A 20,205-nucleotide genomic window follows, 5' to 3' on the forward strand; every position below is an offset into this window, starting at 1 on the left:
CCACTGTTTTACTGTCCAGGTGGCCTGAAAGCTGTTCCTATTATCCAGCCAAGGCCAGTTAACTTGTCAGAAGGGAATCGGGTCAATACAATTTGTTCTTGTCAAATCTGTCAGCAGCTTTTATCATCTTAGTATGCTCCAGGCACTTATAAATTGGTTACCTAGCCACTTGTTCCAGAATCATTCCAGGAATTGGCTTTACACTGAATAATCTATAATTCCTGGGCTGTTTTTTAAAAGGCAGGTATTGTATTTGATCTTCTTGTATTATCTGGGAGCTACCCATGTTTTGTGAGTTTTAAAAAAGATAATAGTGAGTACTTCAGAGATTTCTTCCTATTCCTTCAAACAAGCAAAGGTGAATGTTATCAGGCCCTTGTGGTTTCAATTGCACTTAGCTTATTCAGACATTTTTTCACCTAATTTCTCCCTATTCTGGCTATGTTTCTATTCTCACATTAAATGTGGTTAAGTATCTGGTCAGAAATTAAACTTCGTGTGTGTAGACAGTGAACACTTCAGTATTCTGTGCATTGCCTGTTAAGTGAAGAGCTTTTACTTTTCCTTTCTTTTGTTTCTCATGTATTTATTATATCTTACGTATTTTTGCTGGCTTTATGTCCCAAAACAACATCAACACCTTAACCATTGTGATCTCTCTATGTTTTGTTTAACTTCATATCTAATTATATTCCTTATTTCTACTTGTTGTATGACTCCTTTTTATTTCATGTTCTTATCAAGGTCTCGATGCTGTGTAATGCACTTTGCCCCCCTATTTTTTAACTTGTCTCCTCTAAGCTTATTGTTGTGCATTTGATGTAGATATCAGCAATTCCTACCTTTCCTGATGTCCTCCATCCCTCAGATTACCTAATTCAGAGACTCAAGTCACACTTAATTTTACTGATTTTTAGGCTTCTCTCATTGTCCTTTCTTCTAAAATATGGTTGAAATCTTTTCTAGCTTTAACAGCTTCACTGATGTTGTGATTGCTAGATAGTGGGTGACTAAATTAGAGGGTTTTGTTACTTATATTCTTAAATTGGAAACAATGATAGAAAACTGCAGTGGTTTTGTGCTTCAGCTGCCAAAATTAAAATTGCTCACAGACACAGTGCATTTATATATATTATTCGTGTCAATCTGACAATCTCAGAGGATTTTTGAAATGTTCAAAAAATCTTGCTTTGAATACTAAGAGATGAATTTGGGCTTTGGCTTCAATCCAGAATGATGTGTTCTATGTTGTCAGACTTTACCTGGATATTTCCAAATTATTCACCTTTACAGGGACTCCTCCAGGGTAAAAGACCTCTTTGGACCTCCTGAGTTCTCTTTGGACCTCTTGCTAGGTGCATGTCTCAACCTCAGGCTACCATGAGCAATGCCCATGAGATACAGAGGAAAGGAGATAAGGAATAAAAAAGGCTGCACAGGAGCAGTGCAGTTAAATCTGACTTATTTTCATGAATTCATGTAGAAATCAAGTGAAAACAAGAGCTTAAAAAAGTACTTCCAGATTCTGCTATTGTTCATAGAAAGAAGCAGAGATGGTGGAAAGCAAAGCCTGAACTCAGATTCTGTCAGCAGATTGGTGTCACCAGTGCTACTCCATGAAGCAATGAGTACTGACCGCTCTTTCTCAGCAGTGAAAGGCTTTGAATCCTTGTAGTGAAAGTCAGCATTTTTGGCAGCTGGGAAAGGTCAGCTGGCATCAAATCCTCACTGATCAGCAGGGTTCCTTTCTGGCTACTACAGCACAGATCTAGACTTCAAGGGCTGACTTCATATGTCAGGTCTTGGAGAGTCTTTCAGCATAGATGTTAGAGAAACACATGTGCCACTGCCAATAGCATCATGACCTTCTGATTCAGAGAGTTAGACTATAGCATCATTTCCATAGGCTAATGTACATTCAATGACATTTGTCCTCCTAGATTTCCTCTCTCTACTTTAACTCTACAGGAAACCTAAGCAGATAGCAGCAGGCTACAGTTAAGAGTCTGTTTTCGCCTCTGTGAAAATATTATGGTCACAGCAAGTAAAGTCACCATTTATTTGAAAATACAGTCATTGTATATTGGTAACAATGGTAACTATCCATGAAATTGGTAACTGTGAAAGATTTTTTTTTTCCTGTAAAGTAGAAGGCAAACTTACTGTGCTGCCAGGAGACATTCAAGAAGCATCCATGGTGTGGACAGATCCTAATATAACATGAGCTATTGTAATGCTTTCTGACCCAAGAAATCAAAATGTTTTTCAGCTGTTGATGAATCAAGCTCCACAGGAATGCTCTGTGTCAGATATTAAAGCAGGCATTACCAAAATATCATTACACAGTATTTCTGTAGTTGTTATCCAAGGAGTCATAAATTGTGGCTTCCAGTTTCCTATGCATGCATGAAGATCCTTTTTCAAATCTTACAGGCCTGATCAAACTCCACTCATAAGCTCTGGGAAAGAGAAAATTTCCTCATCAGAAAGATAACGCTTATCCTAGTCTGCTTTATATCAGTGTATTAGAATACCTGAAATTTGTGCCATTTGTCAATTCTGGTGACAGCTGCAGTTGGCAAAAGTAGCAGACAGAAGAGCTGTGTTTCTTCTGGCCTTTATGAGGACGTGCTTTCCCACACTGGCTGGTTGGGGAACCTTAGAGAACCATCCTTACCTTTCTATATTTAACCACCAGGGATGTACACATTTCCCCATTAATGTGTCAGCTATTTTCCCACCACGAGGGTGCAATATTAATTGGTGAAGCTGACAGCAGCACACATAACCCGTTGCAATGTCACACAATCTAGTGAATATATTTTTAAAGAAGAAAATGTTACATTCTGTCTTTAGGGCACAATTAAGGTAGCTACTTGATTTTCTGTAGATGGAAAATAAAATCCTAAATGCTACTACTTCTTTAATGAGTTTTTAGCATCTCTCCTGAAAGTTATTTATTTTTATAAGCAAGAGCTTGGAGATAGCTAGAGGTCTACTCAAAAGCACAAAAACTTAAGGAAATACCTAGGTCATTAGTCCTGTGCCACCTCTTACAAATCACTCCAATTATTCACTGCCTCTTAGGGAGATCATAGATTAATATTACAGTCATTTTCCTACTGTGAGCTAAGTTGCCTAAGCCCATGACATGATGACAATTAAAGATAAAACCCAGAAAGTATAAGGTTTGCTCATTTATGGGATTAAATGATCTGTATCTGCATTATTGAGACAACAAATAATGTTTCAGTTTGGTATACAGGAGGAAATCATTAAGGCAGTATTAAAATTTAATATATTTTCAAAAGCCTGAGTTCCTCCCAAGGTTCAGGTACTGCTGTTACTTTCCAGTTTTCACATCTGACCCCTGCATGTTATTTTCTCACGTTTAACTCAAAGGGTAGCATTTCCTCTGACAGAAAGGCCCCTTTATGGTGTTTCTATGTTTAATGTTATAAATAATAATAATAATAATAATAACAATAACAATAACAATAATAATGGCAGTTCAGGGTCCAAGCAGAGCTCACTGCTTCTGGGCCACAAGGGAATGGGGCCATCCCTGAGCCTCAAACCTCACTCTGCCCCTTGAGCACCATTTCAATAAAAAGAAGTATTCACACATGTCACCCTAATGAAATGCATCCTACATGGTACAGAAGAGGACATGCCTGCAACAAGAATGAGAAATAGTCCATAATTCTTTATAATAGTTGAATGTATCCTTTACAATGCTTATGCCTTGTGCCAGGCTGTACAAGAGCTGTGGGAAGTTTGTTATTCCCAGAGAGCGTAGTATTTTGCATAGGTCTAATTTGATATTGTTGTATATACAAGAGAGAGAGCTCTATTTAAAGTTTTGAAGAATATGAAAATGGCACAGTAATAACAGGGTAGATTTATAACCATGCATCACAATGATGAGAAATTTAAAACTTCCTTCTGTTCCATTTCTTTATTATGAAACAATTACAAACCACCATGGATGTGCCAAGTAAACAGCATGTTGATCCTTCTGGCTTGCTTTCCAACAATTTCTCTCTGCTAAACATGGAAGGAACAGGGTCTGGCTGCTTGTGTTCTTATCAACCCCAGGCACTTATGTGCCATGACAGGCACATGACTGACTAGGAATTCATCACAGGGACTCTGCATATAGCAAGAGGCACTTTGCAATGGCAATTTTACAGGTGGAGCACCAATGAGAATTCATTTTCTCTAGTACAAAACAATGTCAGCAGCAGCCACAATGCTAACGCTATAAAATTCTTGCAGAATAAATGATGAGAATATGGCTTCTACAGACCTGCAACATTTCTTAAACAAGACACAGACTACACCTAGGATGAAATTGTATGACAGACCTTGCAGATGTGGGTTAAAATATTGATATTCAGAAAGAAAAAAACCTGTTTGCATAGCTAGCTTAAGAGAAGAAGACTGTTTTCACAACTGATATGAAGTAGGTGTTGCTGAAAGCCAGACTGACTCTGTATTAGGTGCAAATTAATAGCTGGGACTACCAACGGAAAAAAAATAAAATAAAATAAAGGACAAAAAAAAAATATGTTTTTAGTAAATGCCATGATTTCTGATATATTTTCTCTCTATATATTTTTGTAGTGGAATAGAAATCTTAAGAAAATTATATACCACAAATGTAGCAACAATAATAACTGCATGTCTAAATATATTTTTAAAATGTGAAAAGATGCACAGGACAACATACTCAACAAATCAGCTTATCTCTACAGCACATATGGATCACAGATACCATTCACTGCAACATGATCATTCTGCTTAAATTGTATGCAGTAATTATCTGTGCTTGAAAATAAACAAGCAAGGGGAGGCATGTGCATTGAAAAGCAGATCAGCTATCTTCTTTATGGAAGAAGAGAAAAAATTAAGGGAAAGTTCTCTCATTCCAGAATTACAAATCACTATAACCAGGTTGGATTGCAATAATAAATGTCATTCACTTATCCTCATAAATGCTAGTTTAAAAATTAGGGTTTGAAAGGCTTTCAGGCTTTAGTTTGAATATACTTTCTGCTTTAAAAAACAATATTGAGAAACATTTATACCCTCTTCTACTTTGATAAACATCTTCAGCAGGACTAGCCTTGATTGACAAACCTGAGCAGCATGCTAGCAGCAATAGTAACATCAGACTAATACTGTTCCCTCCACAGCTTAAATCAGAATCTCAGTTTTGGCACTAAAACAGGAGAAATCTAGCTTTGTTTCCTTTCCACTGAGTTTTCAGCAATAGCTGACTGCCTGGGGAAAGACTCGAGATTTTTTACTTGTCTTAAATAGTTAAATATATATATAGAAATACAGTGTTTTTCACTGATTCTGGTGCCAGTTAAAAAGAGCAAAGGGGACAAAAGTCAGATGTAGTCTGGTCTAAAGCTCTATCTAGTGCTATAAAACCCTTCAACTCCAAGTGCAAAAGGCTAATTGAACTGCTCCAGGCAACAGCGGTGCTTATCTGAGTTAATTTATTTTGTGGTGTATTATTGCCAACAGCACCTCAGCTACCAGGGAAAGTGCTAGAAATCCTTTCATTTCTGTGAAAGGACATTGTGTCTTATGCAAAGGGCAGTGTTTACACTAGCCAAGGCTCTGTGCTCTGCAGAAGGAGCACACATCAGAGCTTCTAACCCCTTCTGGAGTTGTTGATAATGGCTTTTTTGGTCCTGGTAAGCATTTTGGTTTTAGACTCCATTGGCTATTAACCCTGGAGGAGAGAAGATGGCAGCTCTTGAATAAACATATTCCATCCCTCCCTGATGCTTTTCCCATCTACTGACCTTCCCATCAGGGATACATGCTGTAACAGCCTGTAGTGCTCCACACATAGTTCAAAAGTGCAAACAGAGGCACCGAACTGGAAAGGCAATCTGTGGTAGGGCTAAATGAGGATTTCAATTGAGTTTGTTGATTGAACTAATCTGATTGAAGAAAGCATCTTCCCACATGTCTAGGAAAGGTCTGCATGATGCAATTTGGCTCTAGCTTGCCAAGGAAATATTTTCAGATGATCCTTGACTGTCCTCAGAAATATTCATGCAGACTTCACAGTCTCTCTGCATACCACAGTTGAAAAAATTAATAAATGTTAACATAAATGTTAAAGGAGTTGTTTCACGTTATTGATTGTTTTTAGATCAATGAAGTTGATGCAAAAAGTTGCATGAATAGTCTTATTTACCTGAAAAATAAAAGGCTTAAAGAGACTTTAACTCATAGTAAGTAAGTCAAATGAGACAGAAAATTTCAGTTAAATTAACATAAAGTTCAGGTTGATGGCTGGTTAATCTCATGTCTGAGTAAAGAAAACAACTCAATTGCCAACTGACTTTTCCTGATACCTGTGTGTCACCAAACTGATTGTGCCATTCTTGACTGTCCTCTCCTCACATACCGAGTGTAGGTCACTTCATTAGAAGAAATAAATGAGAAGATATTTATTCCAGTAGATTAAGTTATTCTGCAAAGGAAGATACTATTTGTATAAGGAAAACAAATCTACCTAATATAACAGGAGAATAAAACAGTAATTCAAAAGAAAAATGTGTTCTCCATTGTATCGGTTCAGTTCTTTAATATTAAAATTAGAGCTTTATATTCAGTAAGGCAGAGCAGCACAGTCCTTTTACTTATGACATGATCTCCTCAGCAAAGTTAGGATGTTTTTTCTTCAGAAACAAACATTTATATTCTTACACTTTGATTTTTTATAAATCACTTTCATATGTGTATTATTGACAGGACCCTGTTAGAAACACCAATACCTTCCAGAACACCAAAAAAATCTGTATTTAGGCAAACTCATAAAGCGTTTGATCTAATGATTTTATCGTGTGCCCACTGAAGGTAGAAATTCAGATATCAGCTCTTCTAAAAATACTAACTTAAATTTGATCAAAATTATTTCTTGCTCTTATCCCCCTAATTCTCAAATTCTCTCTTATCCACATCTGAGCCCTATTGCACTAATTGCAAGGTATAAACATAGTGGAAACACAAAAAATGACTTGAACATGCACTTTTCCCCCCTATATATATAATGATTCAAGCATCATTTGCCAAAAAGATGAAAAAAAAAGTCAGTAAAATCTAAATTGTCCTATCTGTAAATGACATTTATCAATTTATAAATTTATCAATCTATAAATTTATCAAATTTATCTATTTATCAATGCCAGTTCCCATCATTTAGAAGCCATTTGGAAATAACTGTTTGGAAGTATCAATTTAACTGATCCAGCAACTTTGTAGTAGGTCCAGATGATATTGTCAAAGAATCAGTCTTGACGTAGAGAACTATTAGGGACCAGACTGGAAACAGTCCCTGCACCTGCCACAGCCAAATGGTAAAGGATCAGCCTCTAAAGCCCCCTGACCTCACTAAAGAGAGAAGTGTGTCTGTCCACAGAGGACTGTCACTTCGACATTGCTTTAGAGAAGGCCACAATGTGTTTATCTTCAGTGAAGTGGTCGCCTTCAGATATTTTATTGAGTTCAAGAGGAAAAGACTAGCAGTCTTTCACCTGCTGCTCTACGTGCTGAGTAGGTGATATTGGTACAGTTACGCTTGCTATGCAGTTATTGGTACAGTTATGCAGTTGCTATTGCACTCAGGGCAGGCTGGAGAGGCTCCACGCTGGCCTAACATAACTGTTTTCCAGCACATGCACAAAAACTTATGACTTGCAGACATGGGCAGTACTAGAAACACACGGCAGCAATGACATTGCCTCCAAGAGCCACCTGCAGCTGTTATCATTATTTTTGATCTGTGACACAGCCGGAGGTGATGCAAGAGATCCTTGAGTAAAAGAAAAGCCACTCACCAAAATTAAAGTAATGGAGGACCTAGGTTTAAGGGAGCCCCGAGAAAAGATCCTGTATTCATCTATAGATTAGAGCCCTTTCCTATGACCTTCTGTGGCAAGATCAGGCACTGGAAGTAGACAAAATAGAAAAAAAACTCAACCAAGGTTATCTGAGCTGCACATGGAAGACCACCTGCTGGACATCTGGCAGAGGCAGGGAGCAACCCCACACCCACCCAGAGACATTTTGCCAGTGGATTGGTACCTCTGCCTTCCTGCAAATGAGATTAAACAGCATGGTTGGATTGGAGCCAAAGCACTCGGCACCTTGCAGAACTAAGCTCACTCTGCATTAAAAATAACATCCAGCTCTTTGGAGTTTGCTGGAAACAGTAACTTGAAAACCAACATGTGTGCTGATGGGGATGGCAGAGCAGTAGAACAGGCCTGCCAGACCACACCAGAGCTTCTGGGGTGGCACCGGCCTGGAGACCTCCTGTCTCTGCAGCTCCCCTGGGTGCTGTGAGGTTGTGCAGAGGCCCAGCAGTGCCAGATCCCAGCTCAGAAGCCTCAGTGGGGCTAGTTTCCTGGTGGGAAAAAAGGAAGAGTTGCTTTCCCCAGGAAAAGACTGGGATTGTATATCCATGGCATTTTTTAGGTATGATGAATATTCATTAAAGACTTTAAAAATCTTTATTAAAGCTGCACCTACTGAACTCAAGAGACTGTGATATGTAAAGCAGCAGCAAACAAGCCAACAGCTCCTCCAAAAATTCAGTTTTACCACCTTGCTCATAAATCACTATTGCAATTCTGAACGCTTTGAAGCAGTCACTGAAACACAGTCAATTAATAACAACAGCAAATATCCACAGCTTAGATCAACGCTCAGCTGCTCCACTCATCTGGCAGCGTTACTCTGATCCCAGAAAGCCTTATGCTCTTCCAGCAGGATAACAGCCCCACAGGCAAAGAAAGGGTGTGGGATCTCTCCATATTTTATAAGATTAAATAGAGTTTTAAAAAGAATAGTTCAGTGCTCTGTGTCACTGCCCCACGAGCAGGAGAGGGGGCACCTGCTCAGCCCCAGCTGTGCAGGAGATGAGTGCAGCTGGCATTCAGCCACCAGGCACCAGGCTGCTTGCTTTTCCACTCCAATTTGGAATTGACCGTCAGCACACTTGTAAACACGGAAATCTGGGTCAATTAATGTTATGTATGACAACAGACCATGACATCTGTCCAGCACTGTTACTAATACACACAGCTTTCCACAGGAATATTTGCCTCTCAGTTTCCTACTCTGTCTCCTCTCAGTTTCAGCCCAGTCCCTGATTCCCTCCTTAAAGAAACTGGAGTACATGCAGCACAAGTGGGGCACATCAGAAGATCATGCAGCTTATTTAAGTCTTTTTAATTATTAAAAAAAATAAATAAATCTTAAAAAGGAATCAGTGTCTTAAAAGTCAGGCCTTTCCCTCATTGCTAGATGACCCAACTGTAGCACTCATTTCAGTTTTTCCATCAGACCTTACATGTAAGCTTACTGATTTTGTTTTAATGTGTCTTTACAGATAAAAAAGAGCTTTATAAAAAGGACACTGACTTGCTTGATAGTGGAAGCTAGTTTTAAATTGACATAGATAAAGGCATAAGCAAAAGACCCAAACCTTTAGTGATCCTTCTCTCCTAAATATTTATTTTGAGCCTAGAAAAAGAATTCCTATCTTCCCTGAATATCCGAATGAAAATCTCATGCAGTTGTTTAATTCCATGTACTTTGTGCACAACCCAGCAACACTGTTTCCTGATCTTATCTGTTTTCCAGCCAGCTTGCTTTCAAACAATTAGCTACATCAAGCCTTCCACTCAGCAAATCAATTGTTGATAGCTTTGGCTCAGCCAGATGTAAGCTTGAGCATGACAACAGGCCTCTCAAAAGAAATCATGAAAAATGGCAAGCAACTATTACAGTAAGCCTCACAAAAATAAATTACAGTTGCCATGTCCTGTGGCCTTTTGACTCTGATTTTGTTTATCTTTCTCTATTTCAGTATATTCCCCAAAGAACTAACAAAACAGACACTATCCAATTATTCTTTGGTAAGCTGTAATTCCTTCTAAAACGCCTTTGAAGTTGGTAGTGTTCAATGCAAGAAAGACTGGCAAAGCCCAGCCCAGTCCCAACATAAGCAAACTTTAAGCAAACAAAAAAAAAAAAACACAAAACAAAACAACAAAAAAAAAAAGAAATAGCAATTATAAGAGTAAGTTCTCTACAATAACATGACACTTCATGTAAACAATGCTGATTGACCAGTCCAGGCCAATATTACTGTTCATAAACTTTGGCAGTGATACATTTGGGCAAGGAGGGAAGCAGTACGTATAAGACTGGGCCAAGCATGGAGGAAAAGCTGCAATTTCTGAATTCACTGTGTGTTCTGCACTTTTCAGGAATTTGTCCAAGCACTTTTTCCTCCTTCAATAAAAAAGTTAAAAAAAAGTAAGAAGCAAATTTTGTGAGACTGCTGGAACCAAGTACTCTGAAAGGATAAAATATTACCTCTCTTATGTGAGGTTACCCCTGAACAGAAGCAGCCCACCCCTAAGATGAAGCAGGAGCCCTGGTGACAGCGTCAGGCTAGTTTACCACACGTGACACCAAGCATACTGTGAACACTGCAGGTTTAGACAAATGATAACAAGCAAACAGGTTATTGCAGCTTAATGAGTTACTGCAGATTAGCTTGAGTCCTCATGACTGAGAACTCCCCTAAGGCAATTAAAAAGGAGGTAACCTGTTAACTTTTACCAGTTTTCTTTATGTGTCAGTATTTGTAAACAAATACTACTACATTTCATAAACAATCCCTTGATTAAGATTGGAATAAAATGAACACACACATTTAAAGTTTTCACACAGTTCTCAGAAAACACATTATCAGTTTATGGCCATAAACTTTTATCCAGTACTGCTAGGCATCCTGGTGGCAAATCTAATCTTTTTGTTAAGATCAGTCTAGGAAAATTATTTTCCTCTATGATTTTAATGTGAAGATTTTATGGACCTGTGAAAGGAATGGCAGGAAGGCTGGGCACTTTCCTCTGTAGCCACCTCAGTTTGCTCGTATGCTCCTTGCAGAGGAGGGGAGCCAAGAACCAAGAGTCTTGTGTGGGGGTCAGCATCTGCCCTGAGAAATCAGCTGTATGCACTGGAAGTACCTCTAAATAAGCACAAGAGATGGCTGCATACATCCTAGAGAGTAAAAACCAAGGCTAGGCTTTCACCAAAGGCATTCACATGAATGCCATGCTGTTTGCTTTTCTCAAGCAAGGTATCCCTGTTGCATGGCCCTGCACTCACAAAGGAGAGGAGATGCAGTTCAAGGACTGACAATAGATACTTTTTTTAAAACATTTTCTCTCTTTATTTCTTTTTCCTGATGACTGCTACAAGCAAAGGAGGTATTCAGAAATGTGACTGCACAATACGAACACAGGCAGCAAACTAAGTTGATGGCATGAAAGGTGTATCTGAGAACACAGAGTTGACAGAATCAGAGTCGGATTTTGTTCGAGTGGTTTTTAAGATACTCTCAGCTATGGCATTGTCATTAGGAAACAGTTTTACTTTTCCATTCTGACCGTGTTTTGGTTCGTGTACAGGTTCCAGGAAAACCACTCGTTTGCCAGTGCTGGCCTTCTTCTCATCGGCAGGCAGCTCTTGAGGTGGTGTGGAGTTCAGTATGGACGAGTGGGCACTGCTTTGGTTCAGCTTCCTCTTCCTCCTCTTTGTCTTGCATTGACACGGGCAGGGGGTCAGATAGAGATAGAGCAGTACTAAAACAATACTGGCTACACAGGCAGCAAGGGTGGTAAAAGCTGTATTAAATGCTTCATGAGCATGGGACCTGTTAACTGTGAAATTGCTCACATTTATTCTAACCTCTATGGTTTCATTCAATAGTCTTTTCTTATTTATTGCAATGCAGGAGTACAGCCCAGAGTCCTCTAGCTGGGCATCTGTTATCTCCAGGCTCCCGTTATGAAACACCCTAAAGTTGCCTGTGTCCCTGTCTGGCTCCAGCAATTTATTGTCTGGACTAACCCAAACAAAGTGTGTGCCTGCATCACTGATTCTGCTGTCACAGTGAATGATCAGCCTGTCACCAACCTGGGCATCATGAATAAACCCAAAGGCTTGGAAAGAGCTGTTGATGGTGCTTTCTGAGCAATTCAGAAAGTTGTCATGCAGTAAAGGCAGTTTATTGTAACCTCTTGGGTCCGATCGCAGCAAACAGGTGTACTCGCTTTTGAAGTCCATGACAGAGTTGAAGTGCCTTTGATACCAGAAGATCAGCATGGAGTACAGTGTACAGTCACAGTAAAATGGGTTGCCGTGAAGATAAACTCCACTGAGATGCTTGGCTGGCACCGAACTCAGGCGCTGGATAGGCATTGACTGGATGTGATTAAAGGAAACATCCAGCAATATGAGTTCTGTCAGCTTGTGTTTGCCAATGTACAAGTCCAGTGGGAAATGCGAGAGCAAGTTATAGCTTAAATACAATTTCTGCAATTTGTACAATCCTCCAAAGGCTGAAGACTCTATCTGCATTATCTGATTGTTGTACAGCAGGAGAACTTCCAAGGCCTTCAGCTCCTGGAACACGGGGCTGCCCAGCGTCTTCAGGCTGTTGGACGACAAGTCTAGGTACTTTAGGTTTGGGGTTGTGGAAAAGCTTCCAGTGATAATGCTGCTAATGCTGTTATGATTGATTATTAAAGTGTTCAGCTTCTCAAACAGCACCGGGACCCATTCAGGCTCTAAGAATCCAATTCTGTTATAACTCAGATCCAGCCTTTTCATACTTTTATAGAGATTTCCTGGCACCCGAGAGAGGTTTTTACTGGTGCAGCTTACGATATCGCTGGCACAGATGCAGGCTGTTGGACACATCCCCGGGGCACTGCCACAGACACTCACTGTGAAGACCAAGAGGCATGCCAACCCTCTGCAGTTCACCTTACAAACTCCAAGTCGAGTAGGAAGCATCCGGCAGTTTAAAGACATTGTCGCTGGCTCTTAGCTGGCTCCCAGTGCTTCTTGCCACAGATTACATGTGCAGCTAGCTTTGCACTAATCGCTGTCAAAAGAGGAATACAGAGGTACAGCACATTAACATTTAACATTCATACCCTGCCTGATTTCTTATGCATGCCTTCTGAACAAACACAGTGAATTAATCAATGCTTCATACAATTAGTTAGAAAATCTAGTTGTTAGACGATTTTAGCTTAGCGCTGGCTTTATGTAAACATGACGTTCTTCACTCATCTGTAAACATTCACATTAGAGACATGTTTTGCTCTTCAAAAAAATGCAACCGTTCTTCAGTCTTGGACTAAGGAATGCAATTTCTGACAATTTAAAATATATGTAAATAAAAAAAAAAAAAGAAAAAAAAAACGAAATGCTCATCTGTGGAACTTGAATGGACAATGGCATCTCCTAGCTGTTTCCAAACCAGCCTAGGCAAAAAAACTTATGGTAGAGAGAGGAGGAAAACAAAAACAAACAAAAAATCTTATCCAAAAATATTGCCTTGTCTAGCAAGGAGCAGTTATGATATGTGTTTCTTCCCAGAGAATGCCTCACATTTTTAAGCAAAGAATTTTATAAGTCTCTTTAACTTTAAAGGTCATATGATTTATTATTATTTTTATTGTTAATTCAGTAACTGATAGTTCAGGAATCAACAGTCCATTTTTAAAGTTATTCCAAGTTGTTCAACTGGAATGCTTCATATTCTGTTACTTCTACCTTTGCCAAAATAATTGTAGGGGAGGAAATTTCCCATGCCTGTGCCTACCTCAAGCAGAAGTTTTGGGACCTTTCAGTTAGGATGAGTCAGCCATTTCTCAAAACTCATTAAAGGGGAAAAAAAAATGTTTTGCTAATTTTTCTTCTCAAGTAATAAGAACAAAACCTATCATACTCTTCTGAGAATATTTTAGTGTCACTATAGTTTGAAGCAGGGACTTAAAATTTGTCAGGCTGGTGGTTCCATGCCCAGGTATATGTTTTTTGCCATCTCCTAGGAAAATGTACACATAATTAGCAGAACAATGAACATTTATTTTCACTCTTGCTCTCCCTGGATACCTGTTAAGAGTTTGCCAGTAAATTCCCAGGTGAATCCATATGCATTGATTATCCCCACCCCTTCACAGATCAAGCGTGGTATTCAGCTCCCACATATTAAACTTGAACTCATTCCTCCAGTCTCACCCACCCATTGGTACAGTATCTGAGCAGGGAACCCCACACCGACAGTTGCTCTGGGCTGCTGACAGTGATATGTCCCAGAGCTGGGAGATGGAAGGATGCCAAGGGGCAGCAGGGAGAATCAAATGGAAATTAAATAGAGAGAAGCAGAATAAAAGGAGTTGTATTCGTTGATGAGGGGAGATGGATGAAAAAAGGATTCAGATGTTAAAATCAAGACCTGGAAGGTGGAGGACTAATGCAGAGATACAGGCAAAGAAGGGGTTAACGGGAAAGGGAAGATAAGAGATGCATGGAAAAGGAAGGGCAAAGCCAGGAAAGGAGGATGCTAATGGAGCATCATCATTGTAGCTAATGGAGCAAGCATGAGGTAGTTTGGATGCCATCAGGGCACAGAACTCAGCTAAAGCATACAATAAGCCTGGGAAAGCAGATAGGGAGGAAATAAATGACATAAAAGGGTTAAGCATAAGAAAGACAAGTGTTTCAAGAGGTGAACATTAAAACATACTTTTATGGAGAATTTGCATCTGGTACTTGTGAGTCTAAGATTACCTATGCAATCAATTAATCAATGTGAAATGCACTAATTTCCACTTGTCCCTCAGTTCCTTACTCCCCTCCTCCCTAACACTCTGCCAACCTGACAGGCTGCTGTCTTCTGCCAAGTCTTCTATTCTTAAGTCAAATGGTAGAGGTTGTGCTATGAATCTAGAGAGCCGAACCCTTCTAATGACCCATTAAAAGAAGAAATATGAAGGCAGCAGGAGGGGAGAATTCACCTTGCAAAAGAATTTATATATACATTGGATTTAAATGCTTGTGTTACCCAAAACTATATTAAGAGAATGACAGGGCAGCCATATCAAATATTCAAAAATTAGTATCACAATTAAGGTTTTCTGTGTCATTTAGATTTTTATATACTGCCCTTAGTTACATGCTCAGTTAGATTTCTCCCCTCCCAAAACCTTTTCTCATACTGTGCAAAGGATCTGTTGAAGAACATGGAAAAGCAAGGGTGATTAGGGTGATTACACCAAGAACTAAGTAAATGCCTGTGCATGACAACTGCAACATATCCTAGCTTCTGCTACACAATTCCTGTGACATCAGGCAAATTATGTGAACTGATGACTGTTAGAAAATCATGAGCTTATTGCAGTCATCAGCCTGAGACTCAGCAAATAAGGAGCTTGTATATGTTAAATCTGGGAAGGGCTGATCTGAAGAAGTGTCGAGATGAAAGTCAAAATTTTACGACTCTAGCTGACAGCTTTGACTATTGAGTTTTCTCCTTGCTTCCCTGTGTATAAAAGAGATATAGAAACATAATGTTAAGTATAAGAATATTGTAAACATAAATTAATTGATTATGAATCTTGATACTAAGATTTTATTCTAAAGTCTTATAGGTTTTCAGGTCATTCTGAAGTATCTAACAACATGGGGTTGTCAGTGGGAAGCTAGGAACCAAGAGGAATTAGTTTTAACCAATCCTAAGCACCTAGCTGGGGTGTTTTTGCTAGACAGCTCATCGTTTATGGAAACAATTAATAGATATAAGTTCATCTAGAGAGTGAGACCTATGAAAGCATTAGAGAATTGAACATAAGGAAATGATTCTGTACTCCCTCCACTGTGGATTTGTATGGCAAGCAGTACATAAGGCACAATGGAAACACTGAAAGATGTAAAAAGATTTTCCTAACTGCTCATTTAGTTAGCACATTGCTCAAAACAAGGTATGTGAAAACTGTATATCATAAAACTAGGTGCATAAAGACTGAATTATAACACATACACAAAATGGGGGATAATTTAATGTTGCATAGGTTGCCTTTTCCACTAATATTTGACTGTCTGATTTTGCAGCCTCTGCAGACTAATTTCTCATGGAACTTCACTTGTAAAAAGATGAATGGCACTTTCAAAATCATCTCCTCTGTTGAATATAACTGCAATCCTGGAGATACTCCAAACAGAAAGTACTAGGTCAATGCCCAGCTTGAGAAGGCTTACCAAGTTGAATACACTAAATAGCCGCGCATGTTTGTTTCTGTCCACACCTACAATTAACTCACCAGAAACTCTGAGCTCACCTGCAACCAAATCCCAAGGGCAGATTTGGGGCTGGTGTAAATCATCATAATTTTGACTTCAGATGGACAAACTTTTTTGTCTTGCTGGGGAAGGCAAAGCCAAGTTATGGATATCGCACATATATCAGGGGCCAAACCAGGTTATTCTGAAAGCACCCTACCAAGCAGAAACCTTCCTTGCTGTGCCCAAATCACAGTGCAGTGTCTTCAGTCTCAACGGGGCCTTTCCCTTTCTGGAGGTTTGGGCTGCTGAGATGCAGCTTGTTCCATCCTTTGAGTACTTGTGTTTCCCCAAACTTCTGCATAACTTACACAGGCTGGTAGCAAAGCTAAGCATACCGAACACAAATATTTATAATCTATGTGATCATCTGAACCCTTTCAAAATGTCTGCACAAAGAGTTAGGTGTTGGTTATGTGCAGCTGTTAACTGGCAAGGAAGAATAAGGCTTATAATCAGCCTTATGTTAAAAAGCATTTTGTTTCATCCCAAAAGCATTACTTTGGGTCTTATAAAAGTATCACTTTGTAAATTTCAATATTGCATATTTTCTCAAGAATTAATGTTGTTAGATACTAGCAGCTAATGTGTGTCAACAGGCTCTGGCTAAAAGTACTTCACCATTTTCACTTCATTTCTGAATGGGCTTGGTAAATGGCTTTTTTTGAGTGAAGGGCATGGTTGGGGGACTTGCACTTGAATTCTTTACAAATAAATCATTTCTTTGTGGTGTTAAATATGATATTTTAAGTTAACTGCCAAAAACACAGTACTTCCTGAGATGAATCATCTGTGCAGTAATGGTGCACGTTTTTTAACCATTTAAGAAGAAATGCAGGATGTATTCTCATATCACAGAGAATATTCTCTGTTGTCAGTAACAGTTGACTACAATAGATCAGCTCCTAGATGATTTGGCTCCTGCTTTTGGTATTTTTTTTTTTTCATAAGTTTTTTGGAATTAATAAGCACCCAGAGCTGCTTATGGAAAGTGGGAATGCTGGAAGCCTGTGAATTTCCTCATTATCAGTTATCACTGCAAAAATCAACTAATGTCTTAAACAGTCATTACCATTTTCTCTGGGTTCTCTCTCCTATTAATGCTACATTTGTAATCTCTGCACCAGCTTTCTGTTCCTTCCAGGAAAACCTATATACCGAACTATTTCTCTCAGTTCATTTGAGACTTTGCTTAAATATATATATATGTGGCACCGTTTTTAATTTAAGTAGTGAAAGGGACTGGAGATTACAAGTCACCTGAATGCTTTTGCAAACACTGTCACTAGTCTTTTCAGTGTTAAAGTGGATCGATCTGCTTTCACAGTAGGAATAACATCTTCCTATACACTGGTGATACAAACAGTCTCACTCCTGGCTGGCACTTTCTGCACAGTGAAAATGCAAATATTTGTATACACCCCCCCACTCCCCCACCCCAATGTTGAGTTTATAGAATCACAAGCTCAAACACTAGAAAATATTAAAGACCTCAGTACAGACTTCTAAAAGGTCTGTACTATTTCCACATCTCCTAGCTCTTTTTATGCCACATCCTTGCACTTTATACAGTCCCTTAGCCCATCTCACCAGCCCACAAGTCACTCACCCACCTCTGCACCTTCCCATTGAATTGAATGCCCACACAGTTGCTCTTCCCCTTTCACTTTTCTAGATATCAGATGAATTAAGGCCTTATTAGTTAAACAGAATAACAGATGAAATGAAATTGTGGTGGCTCAGGTGTCAAAACAGTTTCCCCACAGTCCTTTTTTGTTATGAAAAAAATCATAATTAAGAAAGCTTTCATCATGAACAATGGGGGGGGGGGAAGACCATCAAAATGGGGTTTCAGTCAGTTATAGCAACGATATTATAGAAGTACAATTAGTAATACTTTTAAGCCTAACTTTACAAATCCTGCTTAAGTACACGATAGAACCATTAATTGCGAACAGACTAGTGGCATCTCACATGATTAATCTTTCTAAATGTTAGACTTACTAGGAAGGTCTGCACACACTTCCATTCTGTGTGTGGTGGGGAAAGAGTCCAAGGAAACATTGCTGTAGTGGCCACCTCACATATCTCCAGGTTTCGCTCTGCTTTTAACACTCTAGGATGCGAAGGCAGTCTGTGTCGAACCTGCCTGTGACAGCTGGGCTCAGCATTTCTGACAGAGCAGATCTGGATTACCCAGACATCATAATCCATGATATTCAGTGACATGATGGATTGGGAAGCAGAGCCTGTTTGTGATCTACATCTGGGTGATGCCTTGATATACTGGACTAAATCCCTGAACTGGGCTAAGCTGTGCTTGGTGCAGGACCTAACAGAGATGAAAAAATGGCTTTACATCACCTTTGCAGCAAGCCGATCCTGAGGTCAGCCTGGCAAATGGAGTGATTTCTCTGGCCAGCACCTGGCCAGACCTCAGCAGTGCTGGACTGGGGAGGAATTTGTCCCAGTAAACCTGGCCAGCTAAAACTATTTTCTCCCACACATCCCTCACCAAAGACCGAATCTCTCTGAAGACAGACTTGTTTATTTCTTTCCACCCGTGGCAATTCACTTGGCTTAAAGAAAACTGAGCAGCTGGGTGACGTGCCACGGGTCTGAGCTGGGCTGATCGCGACAATTTGGCTACGGCACCACCATCTACGTGAAGTCAACACCCCACAGCTCCTGCTCCTCTTTAAGAGCTCAAGGGAAATATGCTCAGCGGACCAGCAACGCACCCCTTTCGCCATGCTTCTCTGTAAATCAGGCTGCGCCCTAGCTCCAACCTCGCGGACGACTTCAGTTGCTAAGGAGATCGCCCCACAATTAAGAAAAACGCAGTGACAAGCAGCGGTGCCTCACTTACAGCACCACCAACCAGTCTCCAAGCGATGCCAGATCCCACGAAAGTTTACTTGCCCAGCGGAGCATCCCCACCGCCTCCAGGAGCTTCTCCCACAGCCTAAACTTCAGAGCCCCCACCCCCGCGCCAAGAGGGCTTGGGGCAGCACCCCGAGGACCAGTGCTGGGACCCGGGACAAAGTTTTAGCAACCCTTTCGGGGGCGAGCCAGGCGGGGAGCAGCTCACCCCGCAGCCCACCGCTCCCTACTCTCCTCTCTTCTCCTCTCCCCCCGCCGCCTGCCGGGCTGCGATCGCCTCCGGTCCCCCCCCGGCGGGCAGCGTTACCTGCAGCGCCCGGCGGCCGCCTCATGGCCGGGGAGAGCGGTGCCGGTGCCGGCCCCGCCGCCAGCCCCGCATGCTCCGCTCCGCTCCTCTCCTCTCCGGCGGCTGGGGCAAGTTTGGGGCCGCAGCCAGCGCCGGCAGCACGGCTGAGGATGGTGATGATGATTATGATGATGAAGATGATGATGAGGAGGAGGATGAAGATGATGAAGAGAGAAGGCAGGAGACTGCCAGCCACAGCAGCAAGCAGCGGGCTGGGGCTTTTATCCCCTCCTGCCCCCGCCCCTGGTCCCCGCCGCCGCTTCCCCTCGGCGGCAGCGGGACGGAGCCGCCGGTGCCCCGGGGAGGGCCGCGCCGCCCGCCCCGCTCCGCCCCGCTCCGCTCCGCACCGCCCCGACCCGATCCGCCCCGCTCCGATCCGATCCGATCCGATCCGCGGGGATTTCCGCGGCCCTGCGCGGGGGGGCGCGCCCGATCCGCTCCGATCCGCTCCTCACCGAGCCGGCGGCGGCTCCCCCGGCAACTTTCGGGCTTGCCTTGAGCTGTGCGAGAGCCGCTGCCAGGTCGGGGAGAGGGAAAGCTGCAAGCTGCAAGCATCCAAGCACCCTTCCCTCCGATCCTGGGTGGTTGTTAACCTTCCCCGGTGAAGTTGCTGCCTAAATTTCCTCCATCGTTTCGAGCGCCCTGCGTGTAGAGGCTGAAGCTGAACAGGGACTGGCTTAGCGAATAGCAGGGGTTGGGGATTTATTGTCATCCGGGCATACAGTTTATAG

The 20,205-nt window shown here is 41.1% G+C and overlaps 1 protein-coding gene across 4 annotated transcripts; it reads right to left on the bottom strand.

Annotated features, from left to right (window-relative positions):
* Positions 1-10,654: 10,654 nt before the first annotated feature.
* AMIGO2 (adhesion molecule with Ig like domain 2) lies at positions 10,655-20,072 on the bottom strand. Of its 4 annotated transcripts, none has more exons than XM_027456690.3 (2): positions 19,930-20,072; positions 10,655-13,000 (listed from the first exon to the last, which is right to left on the bottom strand). In XM_027456690.3, exon 2 carries the CDS (start codon positions 12,925-12,927, stop codon positions 11,362-11,364), a length of 1,566 nt encoding a protein of 521 aa, XP_027312491.2. In that variant the 5' UTR covers positions 12,928-13,000; positions 19,930-20,072; the 3' UTR covers positions 10,655-11,361. The 4 variants fall into 4 exon arrangements, with proteins under 4 accessions (XP_027312491.2, XP_027312489.2, XP_021128955.3 ...); XM_027456688.3 differs by lacking the exon at positions 19,930-20,072 and adding an exon at positions 19,436-19,811; XM_021273280.4 differs by lacking the exon at positions 19,930-20,072 and adding an exon at positions 18,250-19,350.
* Positions 20,073-20,205: the final 133 nt, after the last annotated feature.

The sequence above is a fragment of the Anas platyrhynchos genome, chromosome 1 (assembly GCF_047663525.1).
Source record: "Anas platyrhynchos isolate ZD024472 breed Pekin duck chromosome 1, IASCAAS_PekinDuck_T2T, whole genome shotgun sequence".
NCBI classification, from domain to species: domain Eukaryota; kingdom Metazoa; phylum Chordata; class Aves; order Anseriformes; family Anatidae; genus Anas; species Anas platyrhynchos.

Bases quoted from the DNA above. Each gene is read 5' to 3' on its own strand.
- AMIGO2 (XM_027456690.3), bottom strand. From the start codon at position 12,927: ATGTCTTTAAACTGCCGGATGCTTCCTACTCGACTTGGAGTTTGTAAG.